At 40.4% G+C, this 18522-nt stretch overlaps 2 protein-coding genes across 4 annotated transcripts; one reads left to right on the forward strand and one right to left on the reverse strand.

Moving 5' to 3' along the window:
* Positions 1 to 8350: 8350 nt before the first annotated feature.
* On the forward strand, positions 8351 to 10846 carry nmur1a (neuromedin U receptor 1a). Its single transcript, XM_086116597.1, has 2 exons — positions 8351 to 9188; positions 10461 to 10846. The coding sequence occupies exons 1-2, from the start codon at positions 8351 to 8353 to the stop codon at positions 10844 to 10846; spliced, it is 1224 nt and encodes a 407-aa protein (XP_085972723.1).
* dynlt2b (dynein light chain Tctex-type 2B) lies at positions 10222 to 18057 on the reverse strand. Of its 3 annotated transcripts, none has more exons than XM_086116600.1 (6): positions 17385 to 18057; positions 15822 to 15955; positions 15606 to 15675; positions 15479 to 15542; positions 15300 to 15390; positions 10222 to 10747 (listed from the first exon to the last, which is right to left on the reverse strand). In XM_086116600.1, exons 1-5 carry the CDS (start codon positions 17429 to 17431, stop codon positions 15343 to 15345), a joined length of 363 nt encoding a protein of 120 aa, XP_085972726.1. In that variant the 5' UTR covers positions 17432 to 18057; the 3' UTR covers positions 10222 to 10747; positions 15300 to 15342. The 3 variants fall into 3 exon arrangements, with proteins under 3 accessions (XP_085972726.1, XP_085972725.1, XP_085972724.1); XM_086116599.1 differs by having other exon boundaries at positions 10222 to 11206; XM_086116598.1 differs by having other exon boundaries at positions 10222 to 14135.
* Between the last annotated feature and the right edge of the window lie 465 nt (positions 18058 to 18522).

Raw genomic sequence — 18522 nt, forward strand, 5'->3', positions numbered from 1 at the left:
AAGGTACAAATTAACCAGTGTATACACCTGTTTCTATCCAAACAACATCATGGCTTCTTGCAAATATCTCATGACTGTATACAACTAAACTAGTGTGACCATATTTTGATTTCCAAAAAAGAGGACAATCGGCCCGGCCTTGAGATACTGAAATGATGGGCTTCATCTAGTCTGCACACTAAAATAAATTGTCTTGAGCCTCCATCTGCTCTCCTTTTAGTTTTAATGCTGTGACATTTCCAGTTGTTACCCTCATCTCCTCATAACTGCGGCAGTTTGCATCTAACATGGCACCTGTGAAACAGATGTCATTGAAAACAATCTTGGCTCAGTTTGCATGAATATTTTCAGCTCAAAGGATCATGTTGCATGGCTGCTAGGGATATGAGTTGGAACATCTGTTTCAAAAATTAACAAACATGTTCTACAAACTCTCCAACTTACCTTTGCTCACAACAGTGGATTTTACAAGTGTAAAAGTCCTTGAAGTTTGTTGGACACCAAAATGTTGCCTGATAAATGATGGTTGAGATTATTTGTTAGTGTGAAACTGTTGAGTTTTGTCTTGGTCATGCAGGATCCAAATGGAAACGTCTATCTTAGGCTGTGAACAATGAGCTGAGTGTCAATAGCAATTGAATGTCACCCAGTGTCGACACACTAGTGGAAAAGCTATGAATCACAGGGTTAATTAACAACATTTGGGTCTAAAAATACCGTTTCTATTCTCACACAACCACTTACGCAAACAGCCATGTACATTATCTACATTTGGGACAAACGCAGAACACGCACTGTGCATTGGTCCGCACCGTCTATGGGTGGCTGGTGGGCGGTGGAGGTGGGGGGGGCATTTTTCCAGGGTCCGTCCTGCATAGACAAATTCCTGAAATATCGGCCCATACTTGACCACAAGGCCAGAACATTTGTCCTATAATAACAAGTGACTGTTTGCATCTCGGGCATCCATCATTGTTCCAAAGAAATTCAAATTTCATTTTGATACATCGAAACAGAAGTATGACTTCACCATCTTGCTGCCACGGAAACTTTGAGTGGCATAATTGCTTTCCATAGACCAGTCATTAGGATTATTGAAGGCAAATTAGGGACTGATGATGGCCCACACTTGACTCACTTCCAAATCAGAACAAAAAGGATTATGACACAGGTGTGTTGATATAATTTTACACTGCTTGTTGTCAAAGAAAAAAAGAGTGACGGCTGAGTTTCATGGCCTCTTGATGGTATATTTTACTGTACCTCACTCTTACATTACTCTCACTTGATCATTTCAAAACATGGTCTGTAAAATTGTTTGGAACTCAACAGCTTAGCCTCTAACAATCAAGAGTGAGCAAGTTGGCCCAGAAAGCACCTGCTGATTATCAATCAAAGTCAAGTGTTGTCAGATTGCTCCAATCTTTGCTTTGCAAGCAATGTCCGCAGCAGGCAGTGTGTATTTTCCAGCTGCCCATCTTAATGTGATCAAAGATAATTTCCCGCAATTCTCTGCGGCCACATTTAACACGTAATTAATGTTTTTTGTTTTTTTTCCCCCCCTGAGGTTGTGGGAGGATGGAAACGCAGACATTTGCATACGAATGTAACAGCACACAAAAGTTCCTAGATGACATTAAGCTAGGTAGGCTTCATGGGATCAGGAAGACAAATACAGGTACATGTGCTCTTATTGGAATATGACTGCCAGAATGAGGGAGTGCTGATTACATTCCTTGCAGGACAAGACGTCATTTTTCAAAGGCAGCATCACTTTATATCCTAATATCCAAGAATCATAATCCCACAATAGTGAATGATCAACTGTAAGCAATTGCACGGTTGCCATGCAAGTGTCAGACACACACAGTTCCTGCAATTAGCATTACAGTCATTATGTAGTTACGCTGGACACCGATATCAATTTGAATGCCTGGGTGGTGTGTGCGTATATTCATAGAGGGTGGAGGTTGACAACAAAGGGTGGCATGTGGTGATGGTGAAGTGAGGCTTGGGGAGAGAGAGAGCTACAGATCAGCTGCAGAAGCGACAGACCAGAAAGCAGCGCATTGTTCACACTCCATTCAAGCCAACAAACTCAAGACAAGGTAAGGCACTTAGGATGACATTTAAGACATTCAATTTACAAAGACTCATTAAGACTTAATACACTCTGGTTAGCATTTGTGTCCAGGTGAAGTAACCACATGATGATGATCCCTATGGGTCAGGCATTTCTTTTAGGTCTCGGTCAGCTGTTAATTTGTTGGGAAAGTGAACATATTTATGATCTTTAATGTACATTATTCTGCTGCAGTGATCAAGGCAAGGTAGGAACAGAAGATAAAGCATATAAAATCAACTCAGATATTTTGAAATATGCTCATGATCAAATCTTGGCATGCATGTCTGATTTCAAGAGTTCCATGGAGGTCAGTGGCTAGCCGCTGATTTGTTCCATTTCGAAGCAATTTTACCATATGAAATCATGAAAACCATAAAACCTTTATCAACTGGTCAGGAAATGTTTAAGTAAAACTCTACATGTGTACAAGTGTCACCGGAAGTTAGTGACTATTATTGGGTAAAAGATACGTAATACTGAACAGTATGCGCTGCTTTCACGTCGCAATGTTACATTTGCAATGTTTATCTTCACATCTTTCCGGTTTTCAACATTAGTCCTCTTCTGTGATTGTATGAAATTAACACTTTCAGGGACAGCGGTAACTACAATGGAATCTCGTGTTATCAGGTTACAGGGTGCATGAAAGGGCTAACCCCCCCCCCCCTCCAAATAAAATAAAATAAATAAGTCAATAAATAATTTTTTTTTAAAATCCAAGCAATGCCAAAGTGAAAAATAACTTCATCCTCAAATCCTCATAATGTATCATTTCACATCGTATCATGAACTGTGCACAGCCCTCTTCTGATACATTTATTTTTGTGCATGCAAACACTTTGTTTTTTCTTCTTTCTGTCCCCCAATTTTGCTGCTGTAGACTGCAAATTTCCCCAGTGTGGGACAAATATTGGATATCTTATCTTATCTTATTTAAAAAGTATAATCAATGTTGTCTGGACCTCAGAGGACTGTAATGTCCATTGATTTAAGAAAGCTTCCCCACCACTTTCTCCTTTGATGCTCACTGAGCTAAAGTCTAGAAATAGTAAACTGAGGGAGGATTACCTTTGAGGTGTTTATTCTATACTGTATTTATCGCATTGTATGACATGACTTTGACTTTTTCGAGGTTCCTCGCTTTGAGCCTCGTCCACCGCTCCGCCCCTCAGTAGAAAAAAATGTCAATGGTGCACCAGATTATGGTGCACTTTTAACATTTTCAATACTCATGTGCACTCCTACCGATACAGTATAACTTTCTTTTTTGAGGCCTGGGGGGTACTTACTCTATACACTCTACAAGAAGTGCCTCCAGATTTTAATTACGTCGGTCTGTCATAAAGAGTAATGTAGTGTTTCAGCAGTTATAATTTATCTTTGCCTGCCAGACACACCGAAATTCCCGCGAAGGTCTGAATTTGTATTCAAGCAATACCAGGTGCTCTACAATAATTTTTCTGGGGAAGAGATAATCCCAAAAAAATTTGAGTGGAAACTCGGCATAAGGAAATATAAAAAGCATCAATTATACATGTAGAGCTATTCCCTACACTAATCCCATCTATTTACATTTTAAATTTGTCAGGGTGACAGGAAGCAAAAAGTAAAATATGCAACCAAAGCATGATACTTGTAAAATCTTTGTCTCTGTTAAGCTTCGGTTCCAATACCGCACATACAAGTCTGGTATAATAAAGATAATATGAATGCGAATGCTTAGATTAAGATATCCTTTATTTGTCCCACACTGGGGAAATTTACAGTCTACAGCAGCAAGATTGTGGGTAGAAAGAAGAAAGAAGAAAAAAAAAAAACACCGTTCAGTTAAGTGCAATATAAATACAAAATGGATAAGTCGCAGTGCTATTTACAATTGTTTTTCACGTCATTTAATTATTATTATTATATTTTTACTTTTTTTTTATTCAGAAGCCTGGCAGCAGTGGGTAGGGTGCTCTGGCTTCAGTGCTGTTTCTACCCCAGAGTGAATGGACACATGAAATCTGGAAATTTAACCCGGCTCCAGATGAAATCTAAGGCAGTGACCTTTGCATTGACAAATGGCACTTGTCCCACACTAATTTAGCAAACATGCTAAAAAAGGTTTATTTTACCAAACCCACACTTAAAGTTAAAAATAGACCAATCAACACCTCATGAAGGGTGTTACTGTGTTCATCACATGCATTCACACACCAAAACTGTCTTCAACTAATCTCCATTCTAAGACACCTAACAGCGCATGATGTATGAGTCACTGTAAAGCAGCTGGAGCAGTAACCGTAATGAAGACCTTTTTGGTTTCCTGTAAAAAGCGATTACTTACAAAAGAGGATACGGTAGCTCTTTCAATCAGAGGAACTTTGCCAATAATCAGTCTTGTTTGCTCCCAAACTTCGCAGTTCCCAAACTGTCAATGCGGTGTTCCCATCCTAAGCATTGAATAGACATTAGTGACAGAATTGAGATCAGATTCACTTTGAAGCGAGCTGCCTCAACCAAAACCCAAACTGCTTAATAGTAGCGGTCAAATTGTCGAGCATTATTATTGGCTTCTGCCGCCCGTCTTCCTTAACTCCAAATGACTGGCTGCACTTCTTCTCCGACAGCAGCCACTCCATTAGACTGTGCACCACACTCTGTTGCCAACAGACTGATTGCATATCCATGTGATATACAGGCAGAATCGGTCAAGCAGGCAAAACTAAACCAAATCATAAAAATCTTTTTTGTCAAGTTGGAGCAACGCAGACAGAAGTGGGACATAACACCTAAGTCACATGCAATGCTGTGTTTGCCAAAACAAACAAACAAACAAAAAACCCCCCCGAAATATTGCAATGAGGAAAAATACTTTTTAGCACAAAGCTGAGAAAGCCACAGACAGGAACCAGACTATAAAATACAGTATCCGTGGCACTTGTAGCAACAGGTGGTTTCAGTCAAATTAGGAAAACATGAAATATATCTAACTCTCACTCTTTTGCAAAATGTGACATGCTAATTCCATCTTCTCAGCAGCAACACTGCATGGTTACGCTCCATAAACACTGGTGAATAATGGTTGTCCCCGTTCAATGTGTTCTCTCGATGAAAACAGGTGAGGAGTGATTGCCAGTGTATATATTACAAATAAAATGGCATTTCCCTTTGATGATTGAAATTATAGGATCAATTTAAAAGATTAAATTATACTTTACCAGAAAACATATAAAATCAGGAGAGAAGCGTTTGCATTTTTTGCCTCATGATCTTGCAAAAAAAAAAACATATTGTAAAAATAAAAATAAAAAGATCCCCTCAAACATGCCACACATCCATCCATCCATTTTCTGAACCGCTTCATCCTCACTAGGGTTGCGGGGGTTGCTGGAGCCTATCCCAGCCGTCTTCGGGCAGTAGGCGGGGGACACCCTGAACCGGTTGCATGCCACACATGCCTACAAGATTTTATTTTCTAATAATTTCTTCAAACTCAGTCCATCACAATTCATGATGACATTATCAATGCGACTTTCATCTAGTGGAGGCTCTAATGACCACTATAATTCCACTGACCACATTGCTTTGCCCTTAACACAGAACATCTGAAAGGTGCACTGCTTTCTTCTTGGTGCTCCTTTGGAAGTTCTAAGCCGCATAGCTAAAGGACCACGTGCTGCTGGCAATGAAATTGCAGATTAGTCTCATGTAACTTCACGATAATGTAAAGGCCACTGGTTTGCGTCATAATAAAGGAGCATCAAACATCATTAGAATCACTGCTGCCCTTGAGCAAAGCACAATGGAGCTGTTGTTGTTTCGTCGTAACCCAATGCATGGCACAGAACAATAATATCCATCCATCCATTTTCCGATTTGCTTATCCTCACAAGGGTCGCGGGGTGTGCTGGAGCCAATCCCAGCCGTCTTCGGGCAATCGGTGGGGGACCCCCTGAACCGGTTGCCAGCAAATCGCAGCGCACACAAAGATTAAAAAACACTCGCACTCGCACCTAGGGACAATTTAGATTGTTCAATCAGCCTGCCATGCATGTTTTTGAAATGTGGGAGGAAACCGGAGTATCCGGAGAAAACCTACGCAAGCCTGGGGAGAACATCCAAACTCCACACAGGGAGGCTGGAGCTGGAGCTGAAATTGAACTCGGTACCCTGCACTGTGAGGTTGATGCACTAACCACTGGGCCGCCAGAACAATAATATAATAAACATGATTAAAAAATACTTTGCAAAATTTTATATTTCCTGGAGAGATGTGTCCTAAGGTACAATTAAATTGCCAATCATGGACCACTTGAACCTTGAATATATACTGTATTTATATGGCCAGGAAACCAAATTGGCTTATTAAGTCCCCCAATGGAGCAGGCTGCATGATTAGAGTGAAAACCCAGCTCAAACCCCACCGATTCAGACTTGCTTATCCACCTTAAATCTTTCTCTTCTTTGTTTATAATTTTATCTGTGGTTTTATTATTTGCTCTTGGTTGTAAAGTGTCCTTGAGTGTTGTGAAAGGCGCTTGCAAATGAAATGTATTATTATTGGCAATAAAAATGTTGAGTCACATCCTGAATGCAGCTCCCAAAGTGGCCCAATCAGTGGGGATCCACAAAAGGGAATTGCAAAAGTCAAGACATTTTCTTCTTGTATTGGATGCATTTGCTAAGATTGCCCTAAAAACAAGATGAAGGGGACACCTATACAATTGTATCCAATTTGATAATGTACAGTGGTCAACTTAAATGACTACACCCAAACAGATTTGAAAAACGTCATACTCTCGATCGCATCCTTAAGTGCAAAATAATATCAGCAGATTAATGTCACACAAGTGAAAAATCTACAAAAAACATGTTCAAATTGTACGTATAGAGTAGTGGTTGTAGCACGTCGGCTTCACAGTGCAGAGGTACCGGGTTCGATTCCAGCTCCGGCCTCCCTGTGTGGAGTTTGCATGTTCTCCCCGGGCCTGCGTGGGTTTTCTCCGGGTGCTCCGGTTTCCTCCCACATTCCAAAAACATGCATGTCAGGCTGATTGGACGCTCTAAATTGTCCCTAGGTGTGAGTGTGGGCGTGGATGGTTGTTCGTCTCTGTGTGCCCTTGATTGGCTGGCAACTGATTCAGGGTGTCCCCCGCCTACTGCCCGGAGATGGCTGGGATAGGCTCCAGCACCCCCCGCGACCCTAGTGAGGATCAAGCGGTTCGGAAAATGGATGGATGGAGTAGTGGTTGTCTTGTCACCATCAAAAAGTTGTGTATTGGGAATACCGCAATGGAGACAATAAGGTCACATGATTTGGAGCCCGGTTAGAACGGCTTGGAGCAGATGGCAATTTGATCTCATTCACTCCGCCTGCTCTTCACTGTCACCCTTGAGATGCAATTCCATCAAGACAACCAGAAATTTTAATTGGGTGTTTTGGAGATTGCTTGAAAAATGTTGCATAAGGATGAGCATCAGCATGTCATCGACATTGGAGAGGTTGATTTGAAGAATGTGGGCTTGATTCCATGGGTATGTATATCCCATGCCTTCAGCGGTAAGATGCCCCTGAGCAGGTCACCCAAGACTCACGATTCCTCTCCAGTTAGAAGAATGCTTTGAACTGCTCCAATGTACCATCAATAAGTGTTTTAGATTTGGACTATACTAAGCAATTGTGCTAACCGTATATCTGCCACAGTGTGAAAATGTTTTCAAGCACGTTGGACCACGGAGCTGGCTGCCAGCCAGCACTGTTTTATTTTAATTTTTAAACCAGTTCTGAGCTCGTTAGGGCATAATGTTGCATCCACTTTGAACAGTCACCCACATTATCCCGGCTGCATGGGAACTACCGGTATAATGCTAAGATAACTTGTTCCACAACAGCTATGAGATTTGGTTGGTTAGCCGGTGTAGGTAAACACTGTTGTTCCAAGTTGCGGATCCACCCTTATGAGTCAATAATACTAGCCTTTATAAAGCAAATTAGCTACTCTTCTGACAATATAATTACAAGAAGCAGCAAAGCATTGAGCACTGAGCAAGAAAAAAGATGAAGATGGAGAAACCATGCTAACCACAATGTTAACGTGACTAATAACATATTCCTGAATAATCATAAGTTGGTCTTCTGTTTGTTCAAATAGCCTGCATTTTTGTCTCTATTCATTTAACGCTGATGGATGCTTCGTGTGATTCTTCACAGGTACCGGTACTCACACCAACTCGAACAAGATGACTCTTGACATCAATGGTAGTTACATGCATGTGGAGAACACGAATTTGACACTGGAAGAGTTTCTGGAGAAATATATGGGACCCCGTCGCTCACCCATGTTGCTCCCTATCTTCATCAATTACCTGATCATATTTTTGGTTGGCGTCTTTGGCAACGTGTTGACTTGCACAGTCATCGCCCGCAACAAGGTGATGTGGACGCCAACAAACTACTACTTGTTCAGCCTGGCCGTGTCAGACCTGCTGGTGCTCCTTCTGGGCATGCCACTGGAGCTGTACGAGCTGTGGCAGAACTACCCGTTCCTCTTTGGGAAGGGAGGCTGCTACTTTAAGATTTTCCTATTTGAGACGGTCTGCTTGGCATCCATCCTCAATGTGACGGCACTGAGCGTGGAGCGCTACATCGCCGTGGTGCATCCGCTACGGGCCAAATACGTAGTGACGCGCACCCATGCCAGGCGGGTCATCCTCACGGTGTGGGGTATGTCAGTGTTGTGTGCTCTTCCCAACACAAGTCTGCATGGGATTTCCTTCCTGACGAGTAACTCCACCAGTCCTGACGGGCCACACAAAGTGGAGATCCCAGATTCAGCCATGTGTACCCTGGTGAAGCCTCAGTGGATATATAACCTGATCATCCAAGTGACGACCTTGTTATTTTTTTTCTTGCCCATGCTCACCATTAGTGTTTTATACACGCTTATTGGGCTGCAGCTCAAACAGGAGAGGATGCACCAAACGATGGAAGCAAAGTCAGGCGCTGGTCAGGACAACTTCTGCAGCGTCCGCACTCAACAACAAAAGGCCAGACGACGGCAGGTCACCAAAATGTTATGTATGTTTCAGCTGATTTGTTACATTTTTTCGTGAGGACTTTGAATATGCTCTTTTTTGATTTTTTTATTGTTGTGTGCGATATGATTTATTCAATGTTTACACTTGGAGAAACAGGCGCAAACATGTATGCTCACGCAAATTGATGTGGAAGTTGATATACTAATCGGACGCACCAAGGGTTGCATCTACCAAATTTGTTTCGCAAAATTGCGGCACAATTCACTTTGTGCCTTTCTACCTGGATATCCAAACTAGTGGGTGCTATAAACCAGCTCCGCACTTTTCTGCTGGTAAAAGCCGTGAACAACAAATATTGAGATACATCATCAATGCAGCAATGCCATTTGGGAGCCTCTGGATAATACTGGAGCCGACTTGGAGCCAGTCATAAGGAGTAATGCTCCTGTATATCACTAATGACAAAGGTGTCAAAGTCAAGGCCTGTGGGCCAAATCTGGCCCGCCACATCATTTTATGTGGCCCGCGAAAGCAATTCAAATATGGCAAATTCCATCAAGCTTGCTAAAATATGTACCAAAATTTCAAATTCTCATATGTAATAAATGAGAGAGACGTTGTAAGCATTGTGACTTTGACACTCCTGACTTACGACAAAACAACTTCAAACTCTCCATTTCATTGTGTCTAGATCATTTCAGTCCACTGTGACACCTCTCCCAAAGCAATTGGAATTGTGCAAAATCTGCAAGTAAATGTAAAACCTCCTCAGACCATGTGTACTCACAAATAATAATGGCTCATCTTTTGAAAAACTGTCAAGCATGCATCTTTTACCCAAGATGCACAACGTATTGAAACTACACTCATTCAAATAAACATGATGAAACAGGTTCATGGTAATTACTTACATTGAGAATTCTCTCATGACTTGACTAATAAATAACTGCGAAAAACACTTCTCATCACATTATTTTCAGAAATTAGTGCACCGTGGGCGCGCGCTGTTATTTAGAATTCTGATTCATCAACAGACGCATAGTGGTGTGAAGAAAATGAGCCGGTAGCACGTGTGATTTTGCAAAAACAAGTAGGAACATTCCCACACGTTTATTAGTGAATGAGGGCCAATGTTATCCAGGCTGGGCAAACACATCCTATTCTCAAGCACTTGGTGCAAGTTAAATCAAACAAAACATGGCTTTCATGCAGGGGCTGGTTTCCCCAAAATGATCGGTACCTCAGTTCTGTTTCTTTGCCTCTTCAGTGAACAATCATCCTAATCTTTTCATCTTTTCTTGTTTGTTTGTAGTTGTTTTAGTGGTGGTTTTTGGGATCTGCTGGGCTCCGTTCCACACTGACCGCCTCGTATGGAGTTTCATCACCGAGTGGACCGACAGCCGTCGGCAAATCTTCGAGTATGTGCATATCCTTTCTGGAGTGTTCTTCTACCTCAGCTCAGCGGTCAACCCAATCTTGTACAACCTTATGTCCACACGCTTTCGAGAAATGTTCAAGGATGTCATGTGTCATCGGCCACACAACGCCATCCCTCGAAATTATTCTTCAAGTGTCACTCGAGTGACGCTCCGCAGTACCCTGAATGAAGTGCCGCTCAGCCATGGAGCGAATGCAGCAGAAGGGGAGGCAGAGGATGGAGAGCAGGCGGTGAAAAAAGATGCCGCTTTCACATGTTAAGCTTTGTGATTTTGAACAGACAAAGGTCAATACGCGAGGACAGATTGTGAAGGAAGATTCAACTTCATTTACTGTGGTTATGCTTGTTCTGTACTTGCATTTATTGTGTTAGAGTGTTTATTTTAAGGAGCATTTGTATTTGTCATTGATTTGTCAGACATTCACAAACACAGTACAGTGGACCCCCAATATTCGTGTTCACCATATTTGATGTGCAAGTCCACCCTGAGAGAATCAGCTTTACATGCATTTTTAATTTGCTTGGTGCTTGGTTTTTTTCTTGGTGCTCAGTGTTGTAGACTTGTCCAGACAGATTTTGTAGCCATATACCCGTACCAAAATTATTGGTACTGTACTCCTCTGTCAATAAAAGAAATAATGATTTCAATACATGTAATGAAAATCAACCAAGGAAAATCTGACATTGCTTTTAAATTATGTTACAAGAGTATTAAAAAACAAATAGGCTTGGACAAAAATTATGCTCTCGCTCGAAATGATTGAACATAGAGCATCAGAAAGTGCGCGAGGAGTTTTAGCTCCTCTACAGATAACAGAAAACAATTTTATTGACAAATGATACTATACAGTATATAGTCATGGCAGAGAGTTGGGCCGGCGCGGAATATTTTCTCCGGGGCGTAACAAAAAATTATTGAGAAGCACTGCCGTAGGTCATGTTCAATCAAGGTGTGTCCTCTAATTAGCATCAAAGGTGTCTTCAAATTTGGAAGCAGTACATCGGCCTATTGAAAGGGTGACAAGTAGTGTACGTCTTTTGTGTGCATCGCAAAAAGTCTTTTGTCAGTGTAGAATGTAATCGAATGAAAGTGCCGTGTGAAAACGTACCCAGGTGCCTCAGGTTCGGTTTTATCACGCTGTGAATGACTAGGCAGGTCACGGTGCAGGTATCCTGATTTTTCGATACATTTGGTACTACACAGGGGCATGTTGAGTTCCCACAAGGAATATGCATGATAAGGGACAGGTAGAGTAACTGCCTCGCACTGTGGCCGTTATGTTTCACTCCATGCAGCTCAGCCTCTGGTGAGCAGACGCCGTAGCTTGCAGTATGCTCTAGTCTACAAAGTATTAAACTTTTTAACACATTTTAAAAAGTCAAACACAAGTGCAGCGTTAACACAACATTCTGTGTTAGAAAAACAGCTTTCTCTGGCTAGTGCCATTATAATATTAATTATAGTTGACACTCCATCGCTGCTTTTATGGCATCAAAATTCTCACATTCAAAGCTACTGTTGAACTTGCATTGTTCATGTCTTCAAAACAAAAATGAAACTATTGAGGGTGCACTTTCCTAAAAAGAAAAGGTTCTACATATTTACAGATGTTACTAAATATAATTGATGTGTAATTATTTTGTTTATTTGTTTAATGGGCCATTTATCAGTGATTGTGATTTTGAACGTCATTAAATTGGTTCTTGTTGAAAGATAAGCTACACACTCAGGTCTATTAATTTGTTCCCTTACTGTACCAAATATGAAGCAAACCGTGACCTTGGCTAAAACCGATGTATCTATCAATTTTTGGGGTACCATTAGGCCTTTTAAAATGACACATTGTGAAGCTAAATATCTTGTTTTTGTGCTATTGTGTCTGTAACTTTGATTCTCTCCTCTTTCATCTCAAACTGCTTCAAACAACAAAGCGTGTGACGGAAAAGTGGTTAGGACTGCACGACTGTCCGTGTTTTATGTTATGTGTTGTGTTTATTATTTTACTTTATGTTAACTGTTTTGTTAAGCGCTTTGTTACAGCTGCCACTGTTGTGAAAGCGCTATATAAATCAGCATGTGTTGTATTGTATTGTAACCGTGAATACTTTAAACAAGCATGAACAGTTAGAAAAATGCATATGAAATTGCTCTTGTGTGTGCGGGTGTGTGCGCGCGCGTGTGTTCACCTAAGTTTTGTTACGGCTGCAGCTGTTGTGAAAGAGCTACATAAATAAAGATGCTTTGTCCTGTATTGTATGTTTGACAATTGTGTTTTTTTTAACACAGACCGACTCGAAAAAGCAGTTTAAATAAATTATGAAATTAATGTCCACACAAATCCATTGTCCTAATTCTCATAACAAGTATGTATTAGATACAGTATAAACATTTATTATTGCATTCGCAGCAAATCTGATGATGAAAAAGAAGTGTGTGTGTGTGTGTGTGCAGGTGCATGTGTGCGTGTGTGTGTGTGTGAAACAGAGCACAATTGCAGCTTCAAGCTCAGATACAGAAGAATGGAATCCAATCTGCCATAGGGGACTGCTCATAAATGATGCATATAAACACACTACTTACTGATAATGACAGTGAGGATGGCTGATAATGGAATTTGAATATGTGAGCAGACGGAAGTTGGGTGATGAGGATTGAAAATCATACAGCAGCTGTGGGTGTCCACTATTGGGGGCGTTCGCAATGATAAGGGCAATATGGGAGGAGTGAAGGGGCATACCTAAAAGTTTGTCAGTTTGTTTATGCACACCACGCTGTTAAATGGCTGGGGATGAAAGTAGCCATACAAGAAAAAAACATCATCACAAGTACTAAAGTTCTCAAAAGAGCATGTAATTAAGCAGTGATTCGCAACCTGTTTTGATTAACAGGGATGGCGCTAGGTCATGAAACCTCTTAGCCAATGTGGCTAAATAGAATAAAAATCTCATAAACCACACTTGAGTGGAGTTAGCCATGACATCACGTTTATGTTTTGCCATTGTTGTTTGACGTGCGCCCCGACAATTTGACCCACAATTTGATATTTATACGATCAAGAACTACAAGTTTCATTCAAATCAAAATGTGCTTTGTTAATCCCAGTGGTTGATTTGGCATGGAATAAACTACGGGTCAAAGTTTGCCGATTATGAAATACTAAAATACATTCTATTAAATATTTCCCACTGTTTAAAATGTCTTTCAAACATATAAGTTTCGAGATGAACTACTGAAATACGTTCTCTGTGATATTCAAATTTATTGAGATGCAATTGCAGGTGGCCAGTGATTGCCTGGCAAACAGTCTCCAGAGTACACGGCCTCTCGCACAAAGCCAGCTCAGAATTTCTGGGAGCATCTCATCTCCCAAGGCACTTTCAAGTTGTCTGCGCTTACATACAGACAGATGCCTGATGCTCCTCAATCAACTGGACATATGAAGTGATAACCACTCTCGGAAACAACTGCTCGGATATAAGGAGAGGAAAATCTGTCCTCATCAGTGCGTAGGCACAACTGAATCCAGGAGAGCCTTCAAATGGAGCCTTCTGGAACAACACACGAACCTCTGAAGTTGACTTATTATTAATGTAAGATGGCTCTGGTTGTCCGAGAAGATGTTTCGCCTCTCATCCGAGAAGGCTTCATCAGTTTATGCAACAAGGCTTGGTTAGGACAGACCAGCCTTCTCGATTGAGAGTCGAAACATTTTCCAAGACAACCAAAGCAGCACAGTTGTGATCAATCCAATGCTCCAAGGGGAAAAAATGTGAATTGAAGAAAAGCCTGAAACTCTGATTGCTTCACCAAGAATGATTTCCATCCATCAATTTTTTTCCACTGCTCCATGGTTGAGTGGCAGGAGCAGGAGTGAAGCCTTTATCTCATTAAGTGTTAGCGAAGACAAAACACATTTGTGACCATTTTTGGAGGACCTCTTAAAGCCGAGAGGCACAAAGAAAATAAATGACTATTTCACATTTTAAATGACTTCTGATTTCATATTCATGAACGACGCAGTTTCAACAACTGCTGAAATACACACTAAACTGACACTTCATCACAAAGGTAAGAATACTTAATTTTGATTGACACGGTTGGAGATGTACTAATCCACCAACATGGTAATTTAATGCAGTGGTCAACCCCGTTTTTGAAACGAAGCACTACTTTTGGGTAGCGATTCACACGAAGGGGTATTGGGACAAATGATCTTGCGGTCAATCATTTTATGATCTCCGTTATGCCTGCACCACAAACACAGTTTGGCAATGCACTACAATACTAATCTTCAACCTGTAGTAGTTTTCGGGATAATTAATATGAATATAATTATCAATTTCTTTCTCATGGGTTTCTATTGCTTCAGTAAGATGTGTGTTGTCCATTTTCAATTTCTTTTCAATCATACAGCCAATATCTCACTGAGCGGTGAACGCTTGCGCAAAGAAATTTTGAACACGTTCAAAATTTGATGGTGACAAGAACAACTGTCTGTAACCATTAAAATTGTTTGGAAGCATCTGCCCAACGTCTTTGAAACCTCTTAGAAATCTGACGACAAAACAACAGTTGCTGTGTTTACAAACACTTGCAAGCCTACGCCACTCAGTAAGATACTACCATAAAGGACCACACACAGTGACAAGAAGTCAAAATGTAAAACTCAGAATGATCGTAAGTCTCCAAAGGATTTCTGTCGCGCTTTTCACCTCGACAGCTGCCATCCTCCTCCACATTCGTTCTCCCGGCTGCTTAGTAGAAATAGCTTCCAAACACGGCCACCGCACAGAACAAACTTTCCTGTGAAAGTGACAAAAATATTCTGAAACAAACACACACTAACACAAAGCCACTCCAAAAATGACACAAAAGTCCGAAAAGTACTTGCATTCATGAAAACATCTTCTGCATAGTTGTCGGTATCAGCATCCCATAAACACCTTGACGACATCCTGTCAAATCAAAAGTTTTATACAACGCTTTACAATCATCATTTGAATCAATCCGTCACTCACTTGACTCCTTGTCCGCGTTGCTCTCCGATGGTTACCTGCACAACAAACTTGTACCTGTCAAACCCTAACTCTGTGTTGGAAAAAAAAAAAGAAAAAACAATACAGTGATCAATAATAATGCAAACAATTAATTGGATATTCAATTTCATTTTCCCCCACTGTTAGGTTAGGAGCAGGCAAGCTCGTGTGATTGTGTAACGGACTTGCATCACTCACTCTTCACTTTATTCTTCACACTGTCAGCAAGTGTGCGGGTTAGCTCTGAAACTTCATCTGGGTCATATTGTACTTCGGATAAGCGCGCCTTCACTGTTTCACGAATGCACTCCTTTACAACTGCAGGCTTGAATCTAGAAAGTCACATAAAGGTAATAAAAAGAATAAAAAAATTGCCGCAGTCCAAATGCAATCATCAGCTATTACCTGCCCTCTTACAGAGTACTTGGAATTAAATACCGGTAGTTTAAATATCATTTGTTCCGAACCGCAAACCTCAGAAATGTACAGATGTGCTGACCGACCAATAAGTGAGAGTGCTGTCTGTAAATATTAAAACAATACGGCCATTGAACAAATCTCACCCAGGAACCTACAATACACGATTGTATTGCCAATATTTTAGTAGACAATAAATTACCAATAAACACTAATACCACATTTATGCTGTAAAGTTTATTTAAACAATTTAATTGCTCCACATTTAAATTGTACATTGCAGTGGTAGAAAACCTTCATTAATCATCAAATCATTCAAATACGGATGTTATATTTATCAATAATTTCTTCTCTTGGGTAGAACTCAATGATATGTTGAGGATGTGGCCAATTTTGGCAGAGGTTGCCAGCATCCTAACATATAACATCTCTCATCATCAATCCAGCCAAATTTTCATTATCATTAAAGTAACTTGGGTTTCGTTATCATTATAATGATCATTACCTTTACTTTTTGGTACATTTCATTGGGGATGATAAGCAATCATCAACAATCAAAAAAAATAACAATCATGCATGTCTATCATTTGTTAAGCACGAAGAGTGACAAAGTCATCGCTGAACGTATGTATCAATTAAAACAGACATACAAGGATGAAAATTATAAGAGCTTATCATTAGCTGTAACGAACTTTTATAGTGAAGAAAAAACCCCAATAGATTATGAAGATTTCAATATTTGCCTTCATTAACTCATTCAGTATCAGCCAATTCAAGGCCCCATTTTTTTTTTACCCTAAGTCTTGGAAAATTGGGGATTTTTTTTTAAAAAAAGGATCAGGGGTTGAACGTGTGGAGTGTGAAAAGACATAAATATGTCTTTGGGAGTGAATGAGTTAACATTACCATGACCATAATAATGGAAAAAAAAATTGTTATTATTACAATTTCATCACGGTATTTTTTCACTCATTATGATGATAATGAAAATCACTACAACCTGCAGCCTAATTATATGTTTTAAGCCAAAAAATACGTTTTTGTCAAACTATGACGTTAGCCATTATTTTAAGAGGATGTTAGTGACCCGAGTTCGCTGCATGAGAGCAATAAATAATAGCATGCAACAAATAATAATCAGAGGACAGTCAACCATTATTAGAGTCAAGTCTTTTATGGAGTTGGTTTTCAGTAGCTGGCAATGATTACTGTACAGCCATTAGTATGCACAAAGCACGGAGGAGCAAAACGTCGGTTTACGGTCGCTAGGTAACGCGAGCGTCCGCAAGGCTCCGGCTACAAGCTAACCTCACAAGATACCGAGGTCGATTTAAAACAACTTACTTGTGCTGATAGTTGGGTCGTATGAGGTATGAATCTGAGCCTTCCATGGCATGTCAGTGATATAATAACCAAATAAGGAAGTGTCACACAGAAAAGAAAAAAGAGCAACGCGCTTTGGAACGTTTAAGCAGAGACCTCCGGAAGTAGATTCGTTTTTTTAACGCCTCGGCATTTACCGGAAGTGATTGACAGGACTGTTCGGAAGGTCTTCAGTTTACGAACCTAATTCCGTTCTTACGACCGTGTTTTAACCGAAAAAAACATGTACGTAAATCGGAACGCACCGCAATTGATCACAAACCTACATACAGTAACGCAGGAGTAGTCAAACTAATTATACTAAATATTTAGAAAATAAGCACTTCTACCTACCTACATACAATAAAATTAAATCAGCAAGCACGGCGGTAAATGAACATGCCAACTTCTTCTTTCACCACTTTGCAAACTAGTTCATTGTGCACCTCTTAACTTTCAAATTAAACATGGAAATATTTGCATGAAAAACATTTATGACCCATAAAACAGTCAAATGAAAAACTGTATTAGCCAAAAGTTCAGAATTCTAGCTTTTACTGCATGGTATTTATATCAACAACTTAGCACAGGGCACTTTTTGTTTGAAGCCGCCCACTTTTCAAGTGAGTAAAAGTATTGTAACGGACATATTAGATTAATTTAGAGTGACTAACATTTAACATTTGTTGGCGTATGCTTTACTTGAAATAATGAGATCAAGCCTGCAACCCATTGACTTCACCAGCCAGACTGTTGAATTCTTCATCTGATATCCTTTTCCAGGCCTTGACTGCAGTCTCTTTTAGCTGTTTCTTTCTCGGGGTTTCTCCCTTCAGTTCCTCCAGGAATTGACCTTTTCGTTCCACTACTTTTGGAGGAGACTGTATGCAGCCCCGAGATATTGGGAGGACTGCATGCCTGAATATAAAATAGCCAACAGAATCAACGTTTCATTAGTGTCAACATTACATAAATGTACAACCATTATGCACTCAAAATGCACCGATGAACATTTTTCAGCTATTAAGCAGTCGTCTCTTTGACATCAAGGAATATATTTGTAGGGAGCATTCCAAAGCAAGTGTTCAATGCTTGGGCTCTTTTTTATCGAGAGCATAAC

This window comes from Hippocampus guttulatus, chromosome 7 (assembly GCF_054856545.1).
Source record: "Hippocampus guttulatus isolate MCC_2025c chromosome 7, RoL_Hgut_1.0, whole genome shotgun sequence".
Classification (NCBI taxonomy): Eukaryota; Metazoa; Chordata; class Actinopteri; order Syngnathiformes; family Syngnathidae; genus Hippocampus; species Hippocampus guttulatus.

What these genes read in the sequence shown, in the direction of transcription:
- nmur1a (XM_086116597.1), top strand. Translation starts at nt 8,351, where the DNA reads ATGACTCTTGACATCAATGGTAGTTACATGCATGTGGAGAACACGAAT. An exon ending in GCAGGTCACCAAAATGTTAT is followed by an intron (nt 9,189 to 10,460) that starts GTATGTTTCAGC and finishes GTTTGTTTGTAG; the next exon opens with TTGTTTTAGTGGTGGTTTTT.
- dynlt2b (XM_086116600.1), bottom strand. Translation starts at nt 17,431, where the DNA reads ATGGAAGGCTCAGATTCATACCTCATACGACCCAACTATCAGCACAA. An exon ending in CGACCCAACTATCAGCACAA is followed by an intron (nt 15,956 to 17,384) that starts GTAAGTTGTTTT and finishes GTGACTTTCTAG; the next exon opens with ATTCAAGCCTGCAGTTGTAA. An exon ending in CAGAAGATGTTTTCATGAAT is followed by an intron (nt 15,391 to 15,478) that starts GCAAGTACTTTT and finishes TCACTTTCACAG; the next exon opens with GAAAGTTTGTTCTGTGCGGT.